A 23,479-nucleotide genomic window follows, 5' to 3' on the forward strand; every position below is an offset into this window, starting at 1 on the left:
TATACAGTAGTCTCCTCAGTCACATCTCACAGGATTACAAATGAAGATAACTAGTCATTTGGAGGAGTTATCGGAAACAAAAATTGGAGACCCACTACAGGAGCAGAAATAACGTTTAAAGTGTATTCAAATGAACTGTAAGGAGTCAGGAAAACAGGCATGTAACAATGTCCCATAGTCCAGGTACATCTTATCAAGTCTGGATGACAGCTACAGGTAGTTTATGATGAACTAGTCCTAGGGGGATAGACAGTAGGAGTAGTGCTGGATAACCTGGGGAAATAAAGTTATCACATTCTATTATGTTCATTGACTCGGGTAAACCTTACATCCTAGAATGTATATGGATGTTACTTAATAATGCCTACCTAAACATTTTAGCTTACCCTTTTATGGCAGTGGTATTTCGGCAATATAATGCTAACTGCCAATGGCAACAATAGTTTATTTACTATGTTTCCTGTGTGCTCTGCTGTGGATTCCAGTGCTTCACCCACTCTTGCATCATAGAGGGGTTTATATTCTTCAAATGCTTTACTTCCTGTAAAAGAATATTTAACATAACCTTTAACGTTACTATTAAAAATGTATCCACCCAAGAAATACCATAAAACAGGCTTCCAAAGATAACGCTCCTAGTTATTACGAGACTTATCCACTAGAGGGCACCCTAATAGTCTAACCCAGTGGTGGCGAACCTATGGCACGGGTGCCAGAGGTGGCACTCAGGGCCCATCCTGTGGGCACTCCTGTGACCACATCCACCTAATCTTTCTGCAGTCTCAAGCAACTTAAGAGTTGCTGCTCTCAGCGCTATTTTAAAGCAACACTTCAATGGCTGTTTGAAACTGCAAGAAAAGTGAGAAGATGTTGACTGAACTGCATTGTCTTTGGAGGTCATCCTGCTGGACCCACCATTCTTCCTGGAAAGAAGCTACAATGATGATCTGAATTTGCCCACCTTCTTTCAACTACATTAGTGGCCTAGGTAGTATCTTTGGATTAGAATGTATAGGGTTGTTATTTCTGGCTCACTTGTATATCTCATTCTTATACACCTAACGTGTTTCGTCCTATTTGTTGTGTATTAGGACTCATAAGAATAAAGAATACCACAAGTGTCTTAAATAAGGTTTCCTTCTGGCTTCTATAATAAACATTTGTAGCCAGAAATAACAACCCGTACATTGTAATCCAAAGATGTTGCCTGGTGATAAATGATGATCCACTAGGAGGAAAAAAAAATATAGACATTACTATCAAAAACTGGTTGAAATACTAGGGTGCCCTCTAGTGGATAAGTCGCATAATAACTAGGAACATTCTCTTGGGAAGCCTTATGGTTATGCTCGGATAGATATACCCACATTTTTAATAGAAACATCAGAGGTTATGTTTTAAGAATCTTTTACAGGCAGTAATTATTTTTTCTAAATCCCATGCACCAAAGATTTTCTACACAGAAAATCCACACACAATGAGCATTGTTTGCAGGGTGCATACATTTGTATTGTCCTCTTATATTACAGTTCCTACTTTTGCATGTAGTGGCAATAATGCACATTCAGGTAAGGAATAAGGCTGACAAAGTACACATCTCAGTATATGGTTTTTAATAGATGTCCCCCACACTTACACACACATTAAAAAAGCATGAGGTAAAGTGGCCTACTCCTTTAGATAATTTCAGCCAAGACACTCGCTAAGGAGTATGGGAAAAGGAGTACATTTATGGATGGTAAGCAGGATCACCAAATATCTCTTACACCACTAAATTTAGATACTTCTGACCTATCCATAAATGTGGTGAGGTACTCTCATTGATCTTATCTGGGAGTGCCATGATGTTCAGGTCTAGTGGTCTGAGGAGCAAATTTGGGTTTCCAGGGGTCTGCACTCTGATGGTAAGTATCCTGGGCTCAGGGAGTGCTGTTACCATTATGACAGCTTGTGTCACTGTATACATCAACAGATGGATCTAGGGGGACTCTGGGTTGCTTATTCTGTTTTGACATTGTTAATGTGTCTATCATTTTTGACTATGGACTATTTCAATGTGACTGAGCAATATTCAGATTTTTTTTTTATTATAAGAAAAGAGTGCATATGACATTTCTTATGTAGATTTAAAAAAAATAATGATGGAATTATGATGTAATCGAGAAATGCAATTCAACAAATTTTCTTTACCATTAATATGTACTACATTATAATATATTTTAAGCAAGGAAAACATACAAAAGTATTTTTAAAAAAAATGGACATGTACTGTACTATTATCTCCACATATTATTGAAATGGGGGCCAAAGGTCAAATAATTTCATGTATGATGAGGTTGAAATGTCTTCTGGATTTTGGCAGTTGTGGATTACTGATATTATTCAGGCTATTGCTTCTCTACAGCATAGTCCTAGAACTGAGGATCCAGCCGTTGTAATTTCTAGAAATGAACCTTAGGCAGCTTTCTAGCAGAAGAAGGCACAACATCTTCAGTAATCACATATAGGTTTCAAGTGTCAATCAAAATCTGGGCAGGGTCCAGGACTAGAAAACTTTGGATACTGCAGAATCTTGTCTCGTGGACTCAGAGGACGCCAACTAAGATTAAGCTCCTCATCTCCATCGCATAAATAGTCCTCTTCAATCTTAACCTGAAATACAGCAATGGATGTTTGTTAGCCTAGTTGTGGGATTCATTGGGTAGGCTAAAAGTTGCACCTATTCTTCAGGAAAAATGTTTGGAATAGGGCTGTCAATAGTGTGGGTGAAGCATAGTTTGAAATGTGTGGCTCTATTAACCTTTTCTTAGGAAAGGGAGCAATACTATAGGACATTGGTAAGTAGGATGGAGGGGACCTTTACCTGTGCTAGAAGGGGTTCTGTTGGAAGAAGAGATGGGCTTATCTTTTTCCCATGGTCTTTCTCCTCTTTGAACTTTTTTCTCTTTTTAGCTGGTGGTCCTTCTACAAGGGATGGGCTTTCTGGACTTGTAGCTTCCAAGCCGAGGGGAGGTTGGCTTAAACACCTTGAGAGGTCCTCATTTTCAGGAGGTTCATTTTCAGAGTTTGCTGGAGTTGGTGTATTACAAGTTTGTGTGCCTTCCTCCTGTAAAAGCAAGGATATGAATGGATTATATTCAAATGTAAAACAAATTAGTATCAACCTCTTCAACTATTCTATCCAGAGCTTATATTTATCCATAAAATCCATAAATGGCAAACTAAATTGAAGCAAGACAAAAGTCCTGCAAACAGGAAGGGGTGAGCTTCAGATCCTGCTGCTGCAGAGGCCTCCATAGAGGTATCTTAAGCTTAGTAGAGTAGAGATCTAAGAGTCCAGGTGGACCTGACATGTTTATCCAATTACAGCATATTGAGTACCTTTTTTTTTTAATGCACACGTTTTTTTTTTAACACACATCTCAGCACGCTTTACTTTTACAAGTCCCGTGTGCGAAAAACGCACCGTACAAGTCTACGGAGACACATCAAAAACAAATTGCACTTTGAGTCACTTGCAAGTGCAAATCATTTTTCACTGATCAATTGCCATAGAAAAGATAGACCACAGTCATTGTGCGTGAAAAACACAATGAAAACACCAAAAAAAGTGTGTGAAAAACTGAGACAACGAACAAACTGACTGATAACTGGTTTTTCACTGACCAAACCATGATTGCACTGTGATCAGACTCTGAAGTGATCTTCATCACAAGTTTGAAAGGGGCCTTAGCCTTCATGCACACGTCTGCTATTCATTGGGTCATAAACAATAGTCCCTTGAACCCTTGTTTGCAGCCTGACGGTCATCATGTGATCCAAAAAAAATCTGTCCGAGCCACAAAACCTGCGGCAACAATAGGACTTGCTCTGTCTTTTGATCCATGGACATACGGCTCATACACAAAGCTGTGGAATCCACAGCCGTGTGCATGAGCCCATACAAGTAAATAGGGATGCATGCTAGCCACTGTAATAACACATGTAGCACATGTCCCCACTTCAAAATTGTTAGCATGAGGACTTACACATTTTACTAGAAGTTTGTACAGTAGAATAAATTGTACCTCAAGCATGAAGGTTAGGTTGCTCTTTCTGTAATCATCTCCATAAGAGTCCAAAATTTTCATCAGACATCTGAAATAAATATAAAGCATTAGTTAATCAGATCTGTGACATGACAAAAATTGTAAAAAAACATACAACAATAATTCAGCATGCTTCAAAAATGGACTTGCTGCAGTATTCCATATAAGGGAAACACAACATCACACTCTACAAATCTCTATTTATTTCTATGTTGTGCAATGTTACCATGTTCACTGAATGACACATTTCCTGTGTGAGAGTAGTCGTGTTCCATACTGAATCAAAAGATTTCAGACTAAAGAATATTACATTAGTGGAATTATAGACACGTTTACAGAGGGGCAGAATTGTGACTGGCATTATAAGACAAGTAAAGACCTTCTTTCTTGTTTCAATCTTCGTGTTATCTTTTGAACTTGGTGAAGCCTGTTAAGGATTCTTTCATTAACCTAAAAAAAAAAAAAAAAATACAGAATCTTACTATGTAATCTGGTAATGTGTTGCTGAATAGATTCAAGTTGTTTAATCTAAAATGTACATAATTTATGTTGTTGCACTTGTCATTTACAGTCAGTGAATGATCCACTGTGAATATTATTTATATTTAAAGGAAATTTACCATTTGTTTTTATACATTGTGAACCAAACATAGCTTGAGAATGCTGTAGCTACACTGATTCAGAGACATATCTTGTTTAATTAATGAACTGAGTGGTTTTGCTGAAAAAACTATTATAAAATTATAATAATGAGGCTCATTTGCTCCTGTCGCTGGCCCAGCGTTCTCCTCTTACTTTAATTATGCACTGCTCCAGAGAATGATGTAATCACTGTGTTGTCCCTGACAGGCAGAAGTAATAAATTGCTGAACCATCCCTCAGCTGCTATATTGGAGTCATCCAGTTCAGGTTTATTAGTCCTGTCTGGACAGTTCAGGAAACTGTGTGTAATGTGTTTATGAATGGCAGCCACCATGCAACCCAGCTTTCCCAAGGTCCTGAATTTTATAATTGTTTTTTGAGTAAAACCACTCAGTTCAGGGATTAAACAAGATATGTTTCTGCTTCAGTGTTGCTACAGCATTCTCAAGGTATGTTTGGTTCGCAATGTATGAAAACAAATGGTAGATTTCATTTAAGAAGGATAATTAGTCTTAGGCTCTCGGTCCTCGGCGGCGGCTTCTCTCTTCTATCTTCACTTGCCGGCAGTTGCTTCTATGCGATCTGCCGGCGGGCGCACAATATGATGTAGCAGTGTCGCCGCTGATGACGTCATCAGCGGCGACACCGCCGCATCGCACTGTGCACCCGTCGGCAGGTCGCATGGACGCGACTGCCGGCAAGTGAAGATAGAAGAGAGAAGCCGCCACAGAGGATCAGGAGCCGCCACTAAGCATCAAAGGGGAGTATCGTCAGAGGGTGAGTATTAAGTTTATTTTTTTATTATTCGCTAGGCATACTGAGGGCAGGCTGTATACTTTTTGGGGCAGGCTGTATACTTTATGGGGGCAGGCTGTATACTACAGGGGCTGGCTGGTTGTATACTACAGGGGACTAGCTTGCTGTATACTACACCCTCGGCTTATACTCGAGTCAATAGGTTTTCCCAGTTTTTGGTGGTAAAATTAGGGGTCTCGGCTTATACTCGGGTCGGCTTATACTCGAGTATATACGGTACATGTACTGTTCAGGAATTTTGGAGTTGAGAAAGCTAGTAATATCATCTGTCATTCCACCTTAGGCTCCATTCACACATGTGTATGCTTGCTCGCCCGCCCGTAGCCCGGGTGAGCATTTAGCTGCGTGCACGAAAGGAGGATGTGTGAGTGCTGCTCATCCCTCCCCTCTCCATAGTGACACATGGCACAAGCCTTAAACACGGTGCCACATAGCCATTTATGGGGATGTATATCCGGCCGCATATACATTCCTACAACGACTGTGCAGCCTTATTTTATATGGATATAGAGCAGACAGAGTGATATACGTGAACAAAAAAAGTCATGTATATACGGCCAAATACAGCACTAAAATAAGTAACATACTTCATGCCAATTATTGAGTACTGCTGTATCCCTACAAAGCGACCGGTCTCATTCCTGCACTGCAATGTTGTGGAGAAAGTTGACCTCATAATATTTCCGAAACCTACTTATGAGTCAAGAACAACCTTTTCAGTTTCCTAACTCTATCTACAGGAGAGATTTTCTGCCTCTGGAAATCTACAAGAATGATTCCGTTCACTAAGTGTAGGTAAATGCTGAGAGTGAAAAATATATCAGATTTGTATAACTCTTCAATCACACAGGAAACACCATTTTAGTATACTTTCAAATGCTTGTAATATGTCTGCAAATACTATTCCAAGTCTATTGTCCCCATCGTACAGCTTCTTAGACTTCTATAATGCTAAAGTCTAAAATCTGCACACAGATGACGGTAGCCATAGTGACATCATGTACCGACCTGTTCAACTTCTTTGCAACGACGATTTAAAGCAAGGAATTTTCTCTTGTTGAGTTCTCTCGTGCGTAGCTGAGCCTCCTCTTCCTCCTCATCTTGTATGTTATCGCCACTCAGTCCGCCATCTACAAACTCAACTTCTGTTTCTAATTCACTTTCTAAAATATTACCGCCAAACAGAGGTGGAAGAGCAAGCTCAGATCCAGGCGGGACAGAAAACTCTTCAAAGTTTACAGCAGCCATGATGGAAAATCTAAGATAGATAAATAGGAAATTAGGCAGCAGTTTTGACAATACAAAGCTGTAGACAGGACCGGCTCTGGAGATCTGTGTAAACATAGCTTTGTTTGTGTTGTTAGTAACAGGACTGTGACAGATGGATTTAGATTCCAGGATTGTAGCTTGACTTGGAGGACTCCAATGCACTGGTGTGTGAGATCTCTTCACTGAACAAAGCACAAACCTTCCCCCTGAGTAACTACTGTTGTATTATAACAGAAGCATGCAACAGCATACCTAGCCTAAACCCAACACTGTCTGCAGCTTTGTATGATCAGACTCCCTTTAAAATGCATAAGACTTTTCCTTATGTTTTTGTAATGTATGTATAGGTGTGAGGGGCAGAATATTAGGTATTTAACCAATATACATCTATTAAAAGTTATGCATGTGAAGCCTCCTGTCTTTTACCTCATTAGCCAGACATTCCTGATCGTTATACGGCTACAGATGGAGGTCCATGAACAATTGCTCTGCCAGGATCTGCAATGATAGTATTCATGCATATAGTATTAAGTTCCAGGCAGTGGGATTGTTCATGGGAGATAGAGATCACATGACCCTCCATCTGAAGCCATATAACGATCAGGAATGTCTGGCTAATGAGGTAAAAGACAGGAGGCTTCACATGCAGAACTTTTAATAGATGTATATTGGTTAAATACCTAATATTCTGCCCCTCACACCTATACATACATTACAAAAACATAAGGAAAAGTCTTATGCATTTTAAAGGGAGTCTGATCATACAAAGTTGTATTCAGCTAGGTATGCTGTCCTGCCCCCATACTCATACACACATTACAAAATACATGAAGTGACCAGCTACTATAAGTCATATAATGAATAGATAACATACACACAGTCCCAGATGAGTATTTTGGAGCTGATATTTTGCAGTGTAGTGAGGAGAATTACAGAAACAAAAAAAATGATTACTAGTCTAAACCTGCACCCCACATCATCACTGCAAGCCCAACCTGTTGTCTGTAATCTGTACACTGAAGACAGAAACATCACATAACAGACACTACTAGTGCCCACTGACCACTAGAATTATTATGTAAGTTACACTATGGTGTTCTGTTTTCATGAAACAATAATTGCTTGACTAGACAATCTTCGCACCATAGAAAGAGGCTCCTAATGGATCTCATCCTTGCTGCCGTTATATTGATGTACATAGCCCTGGGGGGAGATTTACCCTATGTGACAGTTGCTCCTGGCAACCAATCAAGGCTCAGGGTTCATTTTCCCACAGCAGTCTATAAAAAGAAAACTGGGCTCTGATTGGTTGCCATGGGCAACTAGAACAGTTTTTCCCCCAGACACCACTGATACATCTCCCCCTTTGACAGTATGAGGGTTATTTCTCCCACCACAGTGTGGCGCTATGTTTTACAAATACAGACATAGCGAATACGTGTGCTCAGGGGACAAGCCTCCCTGAAAGCGGAGATTTTTCACTGAACATAACCATGGGAGTGCAGGAACATTGCTGGATGCACTACAGTACACGACATTGCTCCGTTGTTTTACCACATACCTGATCGCATTATCGGTTCCTTCTTTCCATATTACTGGTGTAACCAGATAAAGTTACGATATTCAAAATGAAAAAAAATACTCCTCGTTATCGTCCAATGAAAGTGCCCAAAGCGACGCTGCAATGCGCAGGCGCAGTTGACGCCTAGTAGGAACGAGAGAACACTTCCTGGAAAGAGGTGACGCTGTTCCTGTAGTGACGTCATATCTGTGCGTCTTGGCTTCTTATTTTACTTAAAGAGAAGTGCGACGGATTCTCATCGTGTGTGGCAGGACTTCTTGTTATTGGTAGGACTGCAGGGTTACTATGAGGGAGGAAGGCTAGAATGTAGCAATGCCTGTGTATTCCAATGGAAACTACGTGACAACCTTTATAGGAATAAGAGGGATTCTTTGGCGAATTGATTCTTTATGAGTGAATTTTTTTTTGTTTTTTTTTCTTGATGTTCCTTGCAGTGACGGAACATGTCTCTGGCGGATGAGCTTCTGGCTGACCTGGAGGAGGCAGCAGAGGAAGAAGAGGACAACCTAATAGATGAAGATGACCTGGAGACCATTGAAGAAGTGCAGGAGGAGATGCAGGTGGACGTAAATGCTGAGTCTGTGAAAAGTATAGCAAAGTTATGGGACAGTAAGCAGGTGAGTGTGGTATACACTTATATATTGTACACAAATGCTGCACTATTGTCTTCATATGTACAGAAGGTGATCAATGATCAGACTCCTGGGTATCTCTCTAGATGAGCCATAAATGTTCCCTTAACGAGGTGCACCCTGCTGTTACATTGCTGCATTGTTAGAGATGTATGGAGAGGGCTTATGGGCTGAGCCCATTTCATACCCTGAAGATGCCAGTTGCATTATGCAGCTAATGCCTGTGATCGGTGCTGGTTAACTGGTTAAGTGCTGTTTTCAACTTGGGCACTGCCACCTTGTGTCTGTATAGCCACATTTTTTTCCATTTCACATCACATAAAAATGTGAATAAAAAGTGATCAAGAAGTTGTAGGTTCTCCAAAATGTGCTACACACCAGTATATGAAATGGTTATTATAAATCAATAGTTATTGAGTCATAACAAAAACTATATAAATTTGGTATCTTTGATTGTACAGACCCAAAGTATAAATGGGAAGTGTCAGTTAGACCATACAGTGAAACATGCAATTACGAATCCCATAAGAAAAAAGCTGGGCGAAGGGGTGCAGTTGAGACGAAGTGCACATGACCCATAATTAAGGAAGTTTGCGGCTGTTGGCAATGTTTGGGCTCTTCACCCTTACCTCCTCCATAGGAGCCTGGCAGCCACACCATGTCCCGTGGCAGAGATAAGACCTTCTCTATCTTTTGCGCCAGGGGTCGGTTGGACACTATGGGGCCGATTTATCAAGTGTCTGAAAGTCAGAATATTTCTAGCTGCCCATGGCAACCAACCACAGCTGCCCTTTAAAATATTCATGAGCACTGGTAAAATGAAAGCTGAGCTGTGATTGGTTGCCATGGGCAACTATAAATACTCTGACTCTTAGACACTTGATAAATCTGCCCCAGTGTGCTTATCTTATGGCTGTGCATAATCGAAGTCAATGCGGCCATGTTTTGGGAATTGAGAAAATAAATATTTTCAAATGGTACAGCTTTTGAAATGTGTGAAATAATGAAAAAAATGTGAAAACAATATTGGGCATTGTCTAGTAGTTATGATTTTGCTGTTTTATTGGATCCTCACTTTGTTTGTTAACTTCATTGCTAGCAAAGTGATACAGTTTTTAAAATTATACTTCTTCTTTTTTTTTTTTATTATAGTTTTCAGAAATTCTGCACAAGATTGATGAATATGTCAAAAAACAACCTAAAAATTCTGAAGGTAATGTTATTTTAGTTTAATTAAAAATGGTACAAACAAGGGTCACAGGTCATACATGTTAATTATCACACAGGATCCAGTCATAAAGGTAGATGCATGGCAACTGTACACAAATACTGAAACCGTGAACACGTATAGTGCAATGAATAGTAGGCATGATGGCTAATGGTGCTGAGCATGATTAAATCGGAACTTTAAGTAAAACCTTTTAAAAGTCAATTTAGTTTATATTGTTGCTGGCATAGGAGGAGGTTTTTCAAGGGTTTGGTAATTTTGATTTACTGTTCAACAAGGTTATCAATATAAGATCTTGGAGTGGGGGAGGGAGGGTCTGGCGTCCTATATGTCCACAATTCAGCTCCTAGCCGGAGCCATGAGACTGCACAATACTCATTGTGTAGAGCTGAAAGAACATTGCTCAATAAATTGTAGTTGCTGACTACTGTTTAGACATAAAATAGGTCCTATATTTTGAAATCCTGGAAACCCCCCTGAAATGGGAGTTGTCCCAATCTGTGGTGGCATATTACCAAGATTAGGAGATGTATCTGTGTTTTGTATTTTTAGTGATTTTTTTTTTTTTTTTTCCCCCCTCTTGTTTGTACCATATTTTTTCCTGATTTGCAGTTATGGGACCTGTAGAAGCAGCTCCAGAGTATAAGGTTATAGTTGATGCTAATAACTTGACTGTGGAAATCGAAAATGAATTGAGTAAGTGTCACGGTATACTATCATGCATCCTTACAGATTGAGGGCTTGTTCACATGATTTGCGACCTGTTCACTGCCCTCATAGACTTCTATGGCTACCGATGATGGTACAGGGAGCACATGGTGTGTCAAAGTCGTCTCACTCCTCTGCCTATGAGAGAGGAGTGAAGGCCACTCGCCACCATCCTTCTCCTAGTCCTGTGCTGGCCAGGGATCCATTCCAGGCGATCACTTGACTGTCTGAATGTATCCGAAGAAGTATAAATATATAAAGGCAGAATACCAACATGCTGCACTGACCAGATAAGCCCTGCCTGGTTAGCCTACAGCCTATATTTCTTGGGAACAGTTGTGTAAAAGTCGACCAGAAAGGGAATATGTCATTAGTATTTAGGCTCCCGAGCTGTCATCAACCTGTTAAGAAGGACCGTGTTAGGACCACAATGGTGATTCTGGAAGATTCAGCATTTAACAGAAAAAGAATCTTGAGCAATGTTAGGACCCAAGGAAGCACAGAGACGGAGAAGTCACATTGGCCTGACCTCTCCTGAGTTGATGAATGTTCTCTAAGGTTTTGAAATTTTCACCATTAAAATGATAAAGCAAGTTTCTAGGTGCTATAGAACCAAGCTAGAGTGACACTTCAGTTCCAGACACTTTGCAGGCGCTTGAGATTGCATCAGGCTCCATCCATTTTCATACACTCGGGCTTGGAGTTGTTGAGGAAAGTGAAGTGTGCTTGCAAAGTTTTTCTATAGGCAGCCTTGTCTAATAGTATGGTTCAGACAAATTGCAGACACTGCAACAGAGATTTCGCCTACCTCTGCATTAATATAATGTTATATGTTCTGTATTTTCTTTTAGATATAATCCACAAGTTTATCAGAGACAAATATTCTAAAAGGTTTCCTGAGCTGGAGTCTCTGGTTCCTAACGCCTTAGACTACATACGAACAGTGAAGGTAGGTGGGGAAGGTGTATGGCCTGATAAAGTGAAGGGGTAAATGTCAGGTATTTTTTTTTTATTATTTAAATACTTCAGTGTTCCTTGCTTTCTTAAATGATGAAATGCAAAGCCATTATTTATAAGTGTCACAAAGATTGCTTGTTTACCCATGAAATATAAAATAATGCTGTATTATAGTTAAATGGACCCTTTCCCCAGATTTTACCCTATTCTCCTAACTGAGGGGGTAGTAGTTTATTAAAGTGTAACTGTAAAGATCCCCCCCCCCCCCCCCCCCGTGTACGCTCTGCTCTCCTGTCCCCATGCAGCTGCACAGTTTAAAACCATTAACGTAGTGTGCCCACTTTGCATTGCCTCAATCTCTCTAAAAGGCTACAGTTTGGTCAGTTAAGAGAAGGAGTTGTGATCAGCACAGCAATTTGATACATATGGAGATTATTTACTTGCTATGTCTCCTCCATGCTTTGTAATCCTGGTCCCCATTGAGGCGAGGCTGCTGGCATGTGCTGGACGGCATGGCTGACACCTCCATCATAGTGTTTATAAAAATCTTTAGGCTGTATTAGATTATAGGTCTATCTGTGTAACCTTCCATTCATGTATACATAAGTGTTTGTAATCTGTACATAGGTCACTGTAACTGTATTTCATGTTGGTATGAATGTGAGGATGTAAAACTGACATTGAATTTATACATTAGGCTAGTCATCTGTTGTGTACAGCAGCAACACTATGGAGATGATTCAACCTCAGATGCTGGCCTGGGCTGCTAGTAATAATGCAATAGAGTAGAGATCAGTATGATGGGAAGTGAGGCAAAGCTGCTCTGGCCACAACCAGGAAGTGCATGTCCCCTTCAGAATCTGAAGATCATTTTATAAGTAGGGCTGATAGATTTATAGAGCTAGCCCTCTGGTTAGAAAGAATCGCAGCTGGAGAGAGATTTTGACAACAAGTCCAACAATGCCTATATCATGTTGCTGTCTAAATCCATTTTTGACCAGGTAACTTCAGAGTTATGCCTCAAATGTCTCTTCTAGAATTCCCTTGTTTTTGTGAAATCTCATCTCTGCTTATCTATGAAAAAAATCTCTTCCAAAGTCATATTTGCAGGAGATGACAGTTCAGACATCGTGTCTTTTTATCAGGTTTTTGTTTCTTACTCCTTTTTTAATCTGCGGAATTCAGGCTTAATTCTTTGAGATTCTTTTAGAGACAATCAGATTACTGAGGGGGAGAAGTGAGCAGATAAACTGCAAGAAGCTAAACAGGAGACTTTTTATCTCTTTCCAAATATCTCTAATACATACAGATTGACTTGTCTCTATAAAATCCGCATGTGCAAGTCAGACTTGTGCAGCAGATTCTGCTCTGCTTCCTGTATGCTGTCTATGGCAGATGTCATATCACCCCCTCCCTCATCCATTCCAAGTCTGCTCCAGGACAATTGAAAACTACTTAATGTCAAGGATGGGTCATCTGTATTGATTAGTGCAAACTTTGTTACATGAGAGTTTACCAAAGTATTACAAATTTTACCTTGCAGGAGCTTGGAAACAATTTGGATAAATGTAAGAATAATGAGAATCTTCAGCAAATATTGACTAATGCAACAATCATGGTTGTTAGTGTAACAGCTTCTACTACACAGGGGTAAGTCTATACTAGTCAAGTGTGATGCTCATATACAATGCTTCCTTTGTATCAAATAAATCTGATATTTGTGTTTCCTATGCAGACAGCAACTGACTAATGAGGAATTAGAACGCATTGAAGAAGCCTGTGACATGGCGCTGGAACTGAACCAGTCCAAACACAGAATCTATGAGTATGTGGAGTCTCGCATGTCCTTCATTGCTCCAAATCTCTCCATTATTGTTGGGGCCTCAACTGCAGCTAAAATAATGGGTAATGTGTTGAAATTATTACCTTTTCCCATGTGATCATCTACATGTGACTCCTTGATCACGGTACAGAGGGTGTATCACCTAGACTAAACATGATCTTTATTCTCATGGGTTGTCAAACCTTTTTTTTTTAAGGTATTGCTGGTGGTCTTACAAACCTCTCAAAGATGCCGGCCTGTAATGTCATGCTGCTGGGAGCTCAGAGGAAAAGCCTGTCTGGTTTCTCCAGCACTTCTGTCCTACCTCATACTGGATACATCTATCATAGTGACATTGTCCAGTCTTTACCTTCGGTAAGCAATGGAGCACTTTGTCTGTGGGGTAAAAATGAGGTGGGAACAGAAGTAACAGTTCGTTTTTATCATTCTAGGACTTGCATCGTAAGGCAGCCAGACTGGTGGCTTCAAAATGCACCTTGGCCGCACGAGTAGATAGCTTTCATGAGAGTCCTGAGGGAAAGGTCAGTCTTGGGTTGTGAGAGGATCCCACATATCCTCTTTTGCATGACTTTTTTTTTTTTTAAATCAATTTTATATTTTCATGCATATTTGTGATCTGTCATGTTTTCCATCTAACAGGTTGGCTATGACCTAAAAGAGGAGATTGAAAGGAAGTTTGATAAATGGCAGGAACCTCCCCCAGTCAAGCAAGTGAAACCTTTGCCGGCACCTCTTGATGGACAAAGAAAAAAGCGTGGTGGTCGCAGGTAAGAATTTGTTTTAAAGTGTGCTTTCTTTATATGTAATATATAGATATATATCATCTTTCTATATATTTCCCCCCCACCCCCTCCCTTTCTAGGTACCGCAAGATGAAAGAACGACTAGGGCTGACAGAAATACGCAAACAGGCTAATAGGATGAGCTTTGGGGAGGTATGCACTTTATTCCAGCTTCTATTTTCTGTTCTTTTGTGTGATAACCATGCCTCTAGTGACAGTTCACTTGTTTTTGTTTTGTTTTTGTTTTTTTGCTTGTGTGTGTTCTAATAAGGACGTTAAATAAAAATGTCAGAATCGCCACTTTTTAAACTTGTAACAAATTTTCATATGTATGCAAATTTTATTTATTTTAATTACAGTGGTAATTCTGGCATTTTTATCTATTGTTAGGTCCTCTTTAACTGCCCCTTCACCACCCCAAACTTATTAACTTTAACATAATAGAATGTAGTGGCTTGTTCACTGATTTAGGGGACACTTTGAATAGTATTCATAGGCCCCACCATAACCGAGATATGAGCACCGATCTCTTACCATTCAATGTACAGGATCGTCAAAGAGGAGGTACTGCAGCAGGGTATGTGTGTGATGTGACTTTTCTCAGCCACTGATCGAGCATCTCCTCCCTAGATCACTCCCTATGTTCAGAGTGTTATAACATAGAACTGCACTTAGAACACAGCGTGAGATCGCAAGATCATGCTGTGTTCTATGTGCTAAACACAGCAGCTGCGTGCACCAGGCAGACAAAATGATCAGAGTAAACAGGGAGCACAGCGAGACCACTCTGCAAGTTCAGTGCCTAAGGAAGATCTGATCTGACACCGTCCACCGCTGATTGGCCAGTGTCAGAAGATTCGCATATACACCCGTCCCCACCCCTGCTGCAGCACCTATGACAATCCGGTACATTGACTGGTCAGAGAACGGTGCTCATATTTTGGTAACTGTGGGGGTTAGGAATACAATTCAAAATGCCCCTGAATCGGTGAGCAAGCCCCTACATTCTGGTATGTTGAAGTTAATAAGTTTGGGGTGGTGAAATGTCCTCTTTAACCTTTGTTGGCAGTTGCATTATATATACAAGTACCCTCAGAGGAGGTTTAAATTAACCAACTCAAAATACTTCATTAAAATGTATAATTAAAAAAACCTTAACCTTCTCCCCAAATGGTTTTTTTTTTCCCCCAAGGTGCCAATAAAAAAAAAAAAAAAGTTTGGAAACGTGTATGCAACTCACCTGTTGTAAGGCCTGACAGTCCTGCATATTAAATTTTTCTTGCATTCCCCTGCCTCCTTGTTCCTGATTGACAGGTCTTGCTGCTAGGAAATTCTGCTGTAGGGAACATTGAGAGCTCTGTAACCTCATTGGGCACTTCATGTCATGTGACCATTGTGATGTTAAGGTCCTGTTAAGTTTGTAAAGTCTACCCCATGTATGTAACAGGACCTTAGATGACCTCACCCTGGTCACATGACACACTAAGAAGACAGGAGTAGATAGGAGAGGGTGGCAGAGAAGGACATGCCCCGCTGATGGCAGGAAATATATAATCATGTTGATTTATGGGGATGTAATGGAAACAATATTTAGCTGAAAGAAGGGTCAGTTAGTTAATAGGGCTCTGTGGGAACCTGCCACTAGCTGTATTATGTGGTGACAGGTTCTCATACACAGCTTTTAATAGTGTATGTTTTATTGATTTATTCCCCACCAATACTGGTTTTGTTAATTGTTTCTGATATGATTAACAATTACATTTAGGTATTTGTTGCACAATTTGATCATTCTACTTGCTGGAATCATATAAAATCTGTAAAATGCTACGGAATTTGATGGCCTCCATCCTTTCATTCTGCTTTAGATTGAAGAAGATGCATATCAGGAAGACTTGGGCTTTAGCTTGGGACATCTTGGGAAATCTGGAAGTGGAAGAGTACGGCAAGCACAAGTTAATGAAGCTACAAAGGCCAGAATCTCCAAAACATTACAGGTAAAGTAAAATAGCCATTTTTATAGTTTTCCATGATCACTAGTCCTCCCTTGTGGCTCACATAGTTTAAAAAGCCCCCTTGCTTTAAAAATGAGACTCAATGGTTCAGACTAATAAATGTTTTTCCTAAATATTGCTGAACTAGGATAGGTTATTCATTACAGATCAGTAGGGTTTTTCAAATATGGCACCCTTGCCAGTCATCTAACTGCAGAAGTTATGGAATGCAAGAATTGCAGCAATCTGGATCCACACAGGGTATAGTGCTGTGTCTTGCCATATGCAGTTCCTGCTTTTGGCTGATTTGGTAGGAATGTTGGGAATTTGACTTTCTTAATGTTTGATGAAATTTCATTAGTAGGTAATGATTCTAATATATGGAACAAACTCTGCTCACCTGCAGGACAGATGTTGTCTTTCCCTGCATACCAATATAATTTCAGTGATCTTATATTTTTTTTACATTTCTGGGTCACTGGAATTAAATATGAGCAGATAGACATTTGCTACTAGCTCATGTTTAGTAGCCAAAATTTGTGGCATTGAACTGTAGCCTAAATTTTACCATTGCTTCCATTCCTGTTATCATCCCCAGCGTACACTACAGAAGCAAAGTGTGGTTTATGGAGGAAAGTCTACGATAAGAGACAGATCTTCGGGTACTGCATCCAGCGTCGCCTTTACTCCCCTTCAGGTAAGTTCAGTTTGCATTATACTCTACTGTGTTACCTGTAGCCAATATGTCCTGCAGCGTGGAGACCTTATCGAATGTGTTTATGGCTGCCAAGTGTGCAGATGTACTTTTAGAACTTTCTTTTCATTGAACTTGTGTGTTTTTATTGCGACAGGGTCTCGAGATTGTCAACCCACAAGCCGCAGAGAAGAAGGTGGCTGAGGCAAATCAGAAATATTTTTCTAGTATGGCAGAATTCCTAAAAGTGAAACATGAAAAAAATGGTACAATGACACAGTGAAGTTGTCATCTCCAAGTACTGTACTTATTGGTAACTGATGCTCTGGATACATCTAGGCTCTTGTATATACCCTGTACTGAGAGCATGTGCAGGGTATTGCAGGATCATCGTTAATTCTACTGATGATCAATGACTGAAGATGAGCTCCACGTTACAACCCTACACCTGACCTCTACCCTTGTTGCCGGAGCTGGTAACACAGGAAGAACATTTGTTTTGTTTTCTCCCATTGGATGGATGCTGTGTCAAGCGTTTATAATGGAATAAATTTTATTGTATTTTATCTGTTGTACATATTACCCATCTATATAGTCCTATATGCATCTCAGGACCGGCTTTTTGTATAGGCTGTCATTTCTGAGTACACGAGTAAGAAGCAAGAGAATATTTTAAATTTTTTTTTAGCTTTCATTGCATGAAAAATAAATGCAGGTAGCAAGTACAGTTTGTAACATAGATAACATGTCCTTATGGTTCTGTTATGTAAATATTAAGTTTTAGTGTGTGTGAAGTACGAAATTAAAAATGCTTCAGTATTAAAGGGGTTGGGCCACTTAATAAATCTCTTCCATTTAACATGGCTCTGAATATGCATGTACCTGTGTCTCTGCCTTCTTTGAAAGCTTCAGCCTTTTCCTGTTCTCCGCATGCTTGCCCTCTGAACACATTCACAGCTTCCTATCAATGCTCTAGGCCAGTGGTGGCGAACCTATGGCATGGGTGCCAGAGATGGCACTCGGAGCCCTCTCTGTGGGCACCCAGGCCATCACCCAGCACAAAGGTCACCATTCAGGACTCCTCCTGCAGTCACAGGCAGCCCGGAACGTGCCATGTTCAGCACTATTTGTCATTGAAGCCCCTTCTCAGGGCCTGTGATTCATCCTGTTAAGGGGACCTTAGAGGGAAGCTGCAATAATAATCCAAATTTCTCCATCTTTCTACTGTATTGGTGTCTTCAGGACGCCAATACGTTCAAATCTGTGAAACAGCAGGGAGCAATGTTACATTAAACTGGCATTTGGCACTTCGTGAAAAATGTGACTTTTGGTTGTAATTTGGGCACTCAGTCTCTAAAAGGTTCACCATCACTACTCTAGGCTGTCCTCATGGCATCACCCACTTTGTCTCTTTTCACTGTACATCTTTACTGACTGGGGAGGGAGCAGCATGAGTCTTAACTCTCTTGCTACAGGTCTGCCTATCCAGCAGAGCTTAGAGATGTAAATAATGAAGTATGGAGAGAATGCACAAAGTACAAATGTAAATAGCAGGACTAGTACGTTGCATGAGATCAAAACCTGGCACTTGCCAATGTCTCTTTAGAACTTCACGGTTTTATTCAGTGCATACAGGGCTAACTGGTCACTGACACACGGCTGAAGCTTTGGGCTGTTTTGCATTCTGCAGTGCTAAGTAAGAAGCAGGACAGCTGAATCACTTGATAATCCCTGAATGTTTATCTGCAAGGTAATAAAAGCACATGGGCAACTATTATGAAAGAGTGGGCAATCCTTTGTAGGGGTTGATGATTATCTAAGAGCTACATCAGAGGTTTATGCTTCGTCATAAGCAACATGAGTAAAACATAATTGTCGGCTACAGATCATCTGCATAATGACCACTGACTGTATTGGAGTCTTTAGGGCTTTCACCATTACAGGCAGTCCCCGGGTTACATACAAGATAGGGTCTGTAGGTTTGTTCTTAAGTTGAATTTGTATGTAAGTCGGAACTGTATATTTTATCATTGTAATCCCAGCCAGAACTTTTTTGGTCTCTGTGACAATTGGATTTTAAAAATGTTGGGTTGTCAGAAGAACCAGGATTAACACTAAAGCTTCATTGCATACACCAGTGATAACTGTTACAGCTGTTTTATTGTAGCCTAGGACTAAAGCACAATAAATTACTAATATCCAGTGGTCTGTTTAACTCGGTCGTATGTAAGTCGAGTGTCGGTCAGGGGACCGCCTGTATATTATATCTGAAAATAGCTCAGGTTGTTGCAGTACTGTATTATGTAAGAATTTTTTTTTTTCTTTTTCAATAGTTTAGGAGTTGCCACTATTTTCTATAACAGCATAAAATGCTCCCTTTTTTTTCTCTCCTTCTTACCTTCCTGTCTAAGTCTGATCTTTGTCACTATGTGCTGATTAAGTTTTGAATGCTTTAATACAGTGATGGCGAACCTTTTGGAGACCGAGTGCCCAAACTACAACCAAAATCCACTTATTTACTGTGATGTGCCAACATGACATTTAAAGCAGTAACTTTTTGCTACCTGTTATTCCAAATCTTTCAATCGTTTTGGCCCCATGAGGCAACCAAAACAGTTGAAAGAAGGAGGGCAAATTCAGACTCTAGTTGTAGCTTCTCTCCAGGGTCTCTCTGTAGAGGAAGAATGGTTGGTCCTGCGGGAGGACCTCCAAAGATATTGCAGTTCTGTCAACACCATCTCACTGAGAGCAGAATCTCTTAAGTTGCCTGGGGCTGCAGGAATATTTGTGGATTTGGTCCTATTTGATGAACTCTGTCCTGGGGTGATGGTCTGAGTGCCCACAGAAATGGCTCTGAGTGCCACCTCTGGCACCCGTGCCATAGGTTTGCCAACACTGCTTTAATATGAGAAAAATTGTGGTGATATGTTTTGGATACTTCCACAAAAAACAAAAAAAGCTTTCACTTATATGAACTGTCTTTTATTGATACTCTTAAATTCTGGATACTGGATCAGTTCAGTTAGCAGTGACTTTTAAAAAGCCTACATAACAGAAAACCCCCATAAATTACAAACACACATCTCAATATATTCAAAATGGCCTTTAGGAAATTGGTTTAAAAAACAAAGCGTTAAAAAAATAAGTAAAAGAGAATTATACAGTACTTTTTTTAAGTAAATCTATAAGGTTTAAATAAGAAAATTCCTCCTTTCATTCGGTATGTAATTTCTCCGGGCAGTACCCTGTGTCTATAAGCTGCTGTATAGGCACAGAAGGGAAAGAGCCCCATTGGGCTTCTGGAGAGCAGATTTATCGTGGACAGTTTGCAGATGCCAGGATGCATTAGGAAGGGGACCATGAACCTGCCATGGTCCAACATCAGAACATAGCAAATGGTTTCCAGCACAGAGTAATATGCAACGTCTCACAGGGCTCCCTGCAAGCAAAGAGGATCAAGTCATGGGGGTTGTCTGTGCAAGGCTGCAAGCCCTATCTCATCACTGATCTACTAGCTCTCCCTCCCCTTCCTATTAAGTGCAGACATGAGCTGACAGAGCTTTGTTTTCAGCAGTCTTAGCTTAGGTCTGTTAATGGGAGGCGGATGCTGAGAAAGCAGTGATAATGCAGGGACAAAATCCTGGGGTTAAAGTGCCTTAGGGGGTCTGAAAAAATAGTTCAACTCACCCCCTTTCCTTTAGAAATGATATAAAAAATAAACATATAGATATTGCAGTGTTCCAAAATATCTGGTTTATCAAAATATAAACCATTATTCCTGGCGTTGAACCCTGCAACAGAAAATAGTGGCCATATGTCTGAAACGCCACTTTTTTGCCATTTTGCAACATTTAGTTCATGTCACAAAAAATGACACCTTACACACCTCTGTACACCTTAGTATGAAAAGGTTATTAGCAAAACAAAGTTTTTCATACACAAGGTTTTAATTTTTTTAAAAATGTATTAAAACACAATAAAACCTGTTTAAATTCAATATCCCCGTGATCATAACAGACCAAAGAATAAAGTAGAGGTGTTATTTGGAGCGCACTGTGAGTCAAAAAATAAGACCACTAGAAAATGGTGTAAATGCATTTTCTTTCACCAATTTGGAATTTTATTTCACACTTCCCTCTACAAGGCATGGAATAATAATTTCTACGCCTTCTTGATTCCCTTCCCACCTCCATCTTGTGATTGAGACCCCTTTTTTGGTAAGTGGAAAGAGAATTTATGGATAACTTTCTCTGATCAGGCAAAATCACTGGTACCTGTTGCCTTTTTGGTTGCATAAAATGCTTCCCAAGGCCTCCCCCCTCTGCTGGAGCTGTGGTGATGTGGAAGGTACTCTCCTTCATGTCCTCTGGGGGTAGGATCAGCTCAAGGAGTTTTGGCAAGGAGTCTACCATACCATGGCCAAAGTGATGAGGGTCCAAACACCTTAGAGTACAGACTTTTACTTGTTACATTGTTTGAACTTCACTTTCGATCTTGCAGCATTTGGTTAATGCTGCATTCTCGGGAAGGTCCCAACGTCCGCCTTCCATGGCCCACTGGGTCATAAAATTGAAGATCGGACTGCCTCTGTGCCTGTGTGTCTCTGCTTAGATTCATTGGATTGGATTGAACTGGACTCATTCCAGGGTTTTTACGCAGATCAGTCCATACTGTCTGGTATAGGATTGAGACATGGGGGCAGATTTACTTACCAGTCCCTGTGCAATCCCCCGACGAGAATGCACAGCTGCCGCGATTCACTACCTGTGTGCGCCTGATATCCTGCATCGCTTCCTCGATCAGGTCCGCCGGAGTTCAACTTCTTCTTCCCGGTGTGTATGCAAGTGCTTGGCTTGCGTCACAATTTAAATGTTAAATTCCCCCAATTTGTGTTGCATGGAAGGCGTCGCCATTGCGACACAATCCAATCGCATGCGACACAATCCCCTTTTAAATCCCTGTCCCTGCAGCGCGATCCCCGAAAAGTCATAAAACCCGACGGAAATGCGGCCACGGGACCCTTAGTAAATAAGCCCAGTGATCTTTCTGATTTCTAAATAAGGGGTTGGGTTTTTTTTCCTTTCCCCTCTTCCATAAATTCTTAAGGTATATTTTATGCTATTCATGCTCTATTACTTTTGTTTGAATTCAGTGTCTCTTGTTTGCTAGATGCATTATCAAATCCTAACAAAACCACTAAAATAATATTAGTATTTAATAGGGTAAATGTGACAATTATCTACATGCACATAAGAAATTAATAAAGAACACACATTGGGAGACATTTACAAAGGGATTTTGGACTATTTACCCTTTTCAGTGCCAAAACAACTTGCACAGGTAAATAAGATGTGTGTGTGCTGGGATTGTGGCACAGCTGCGCTTGCTTCCATGTGACACAAATTAGGGGGTGAGCCCTAAGGCTACATTCACACGAACGTATGGGGGACGTATATACGGCCGACGTATATACAGCCGATATACGTCCCCCATACACTCCTATGGGCGCACGGCACCCTACGGGAGCGGTACGGTGCAGCACACGTGCGGCACCGTACCGTTCCGTACCCGGGAAAAAGATAGGACCTGTCCTATCTTTTCCCGTAATACGGGGCCGTGCGCTATAGGTTGCTATGGAGAGGGGCGGGGGTGAGCTGCGCTCACCTCCTCCTCCTCTCCCCGTACACTGCCGTTGCCCGCTACGGTACGGGCGGGCAACGGCAGTGTGAATGTAGCCTAAGGCATTTAAAGGCTTGAAAATGCCTTTAATGAGAAGGTGAAACGTTGCAATTCTATGGTGGAATTAAGTCACTGTTTTTTCTTATACGGAGTGCTGCTTCAACATCCGACTACACGACATTGCGGTTCCTGTCTGAACCTCTTCAAAGACGTGCACCTGGTTTCCTTCACACACGGTGCTGCTCCATATCTATTGCTTTTCTACAGTATATTGCCTATATTTTGGGGTTTAACTGTAGTGTCCTGATCTTTAAGAAAATCGAGGTACACTCTCCAGACCCGTAAGTACATTTTTGATGTTATCTTCTTCCTACTCTGGAGTAGTGTAGAGATGACTGGATCTAAAAGGAGTTTGTTTCTTAAGAGGTTTCTTTCAGCATCTACGCTGTTAATTGCAGTAGATGGATGTTGGATCCTGAGACAGGAGATCTTGGTTTGGAGAAAGGATCCAGAAGTCTCCTGCTGACATCTGAAGTAGCTGAGGGAACCAGGCTCTCTTCTCGCAAAA

General features: G+C 40.7%; 2 protein-coding genes across 7 annotated transcripts; one reads left to right on the top strand and one right to left on the bottom strand.

The window, feature by feature from the left end:
• Positions 1 to 58: 58 nt before the first annotated feature.
• TFPT (TCF3 fusion partner) lies at positions 59 to 8,545 on the bottom strand. 5 transcript variants are annotated; one of them, XM_072156805.1, is made up of 6 exons: positions 7,242 to 7,366; positions 6,555 to 6,804; positions 4,468 to 4,538; positions 4,068 to 4,137; positions 2,864 to 3,106; positions 59 to 541 (listed from the first exon to the last, which is right to left on the bottom strand). In XM_072156805.1, the coding sequence occupies exons 1-6, from the start codon at positions 7,334 to 7,336 to the stop codon at positions 452 to 454; spliced, it is 819 nt and encodes a 272-aa protein (XP_072012906.1). In that variant the 5' UTR covers positions 7,337 to 7,366; the 3' UTR covers positions 59 to 451. The 5 variants fall into 5 exon arrangements, with proteins under 5 accessions (XP_072012906.1, XP_072012907.1, XP_072012908.1 ...); XM_072156806.1 differs by lacking the exons at positions 59 to 541; positions 7,242 to 7,366 and adding exons at positions 1,599 to 2,652; positions 8,377 to 8,545; XM_072156807.1 differs by lacking the exons at positions 59 to 541; positions 7,242 to 7,366 and adding exons at positions 1,599 to 2,652; positions 7,959 to 8,098.
• On the top strand, positions 8,505 to 18,091 carry PRPF31 (pre-mRNA processing factor 31). 2 transcript variants are annotated; one of them, XM_072156802.1, is made up of 14 exons: positions 8,505 to 8,663; positions 8,832 to 9,014; positions 10,182 to 10,242; positions 10,870 to 10,953; positions 11,817 to 11,914; positions 13,466 to 13,572; positions 13,658 to 13,827; positions 13,962 to 14,119; positions 14,197 to 14,286; positions 14,405 to 14,532; positions 14,628 to 14,700; positions 16,413 to 16,541; positions 17,137 to 17,235; positions 17,390 to 18,091. In XM_072156802.1, exons 2-14 carry the CDS (start codon positions 8,841 to 8,843, stop codon positions 17,513 to 17,515), a joined length of 1,497 nt encoding a protein of 498 aa, XP_072012903.1. In that variant the 5' UTR covers positions 8,505 to 8,663; positions 8,832 to 8,840; the 3' UTR covers positions 17,516 to 18,091. The 2 variants fall into 2 exon arrangements, with proteins under 2 accessions (XP_072012903.1, XP_072012904.1); XM_072156803.1 differs by lacking the exon at positions 10,870 to 10,953.
• The last annotated feature ends 5,388 nt before the right edge of the window (positions 18,092 to 23,479 follow it).

Source organism: Engystomops pustulosus, chromosome 6 (genome assembly GCF_040894005.1).
Source record: "Engystomops pustulosus chromosome 6, aEngPut4.maternal, whole genome shotgun sequence".
Lineage (NCBI taxonomy): Eukaryota > Metazoa > Chordata > Amphibia > Anura > Leptodactylidae > Engystomops > Engystomops pustulosus.

Excerpts from the sequence above, each read along its gene's own strand:
- PRPF31 (XM_072156802.1), top strand. The coding sequence starts at position 8,841 with ATGTCTCTGGCGGATGAGCTTCTGGCTGACCTGGAGGAGGCAGCAGAG. Across the intron at positions 10,243-10,869 it reads ACAACCTAAAAATTCTGAAG|TTATGGGACCTGTAGAAGCA; the intron begins GTAATGTTATTT and ends CCTGATTTGCAG. Across the intron at positions 16,542-17,136 it reads GAATCTCCAAAACATTACAG|CGTACACTACAGAAGCAAAG; the intron begins GTAAAGTAAAAT and ends TATCATCCCCAG.
- TFPT (XM_072156804.1), bottom strand. The coding sequence starts at position 7,336 with ATGCATGAATACTATCATTGCAGATCCTGGCAGAGCAATTGTTCATGG. Across the intron at positions 6,805-7,241 it reads AGGAATGTCTGGCTAATGAG|ATTTTCCATCATGGCTGCTG; the intron begins GTAAAAGACAGG and ends TATCTATCTTAG. Across the intron at positions 2,653-2,863 it reads CAGAACCCCTTCTAGCACAG|GTTAAGATTGAAGAGGACTA; the intron begins GTAAAGGTCCCC and ends GCTGTATTTCAG.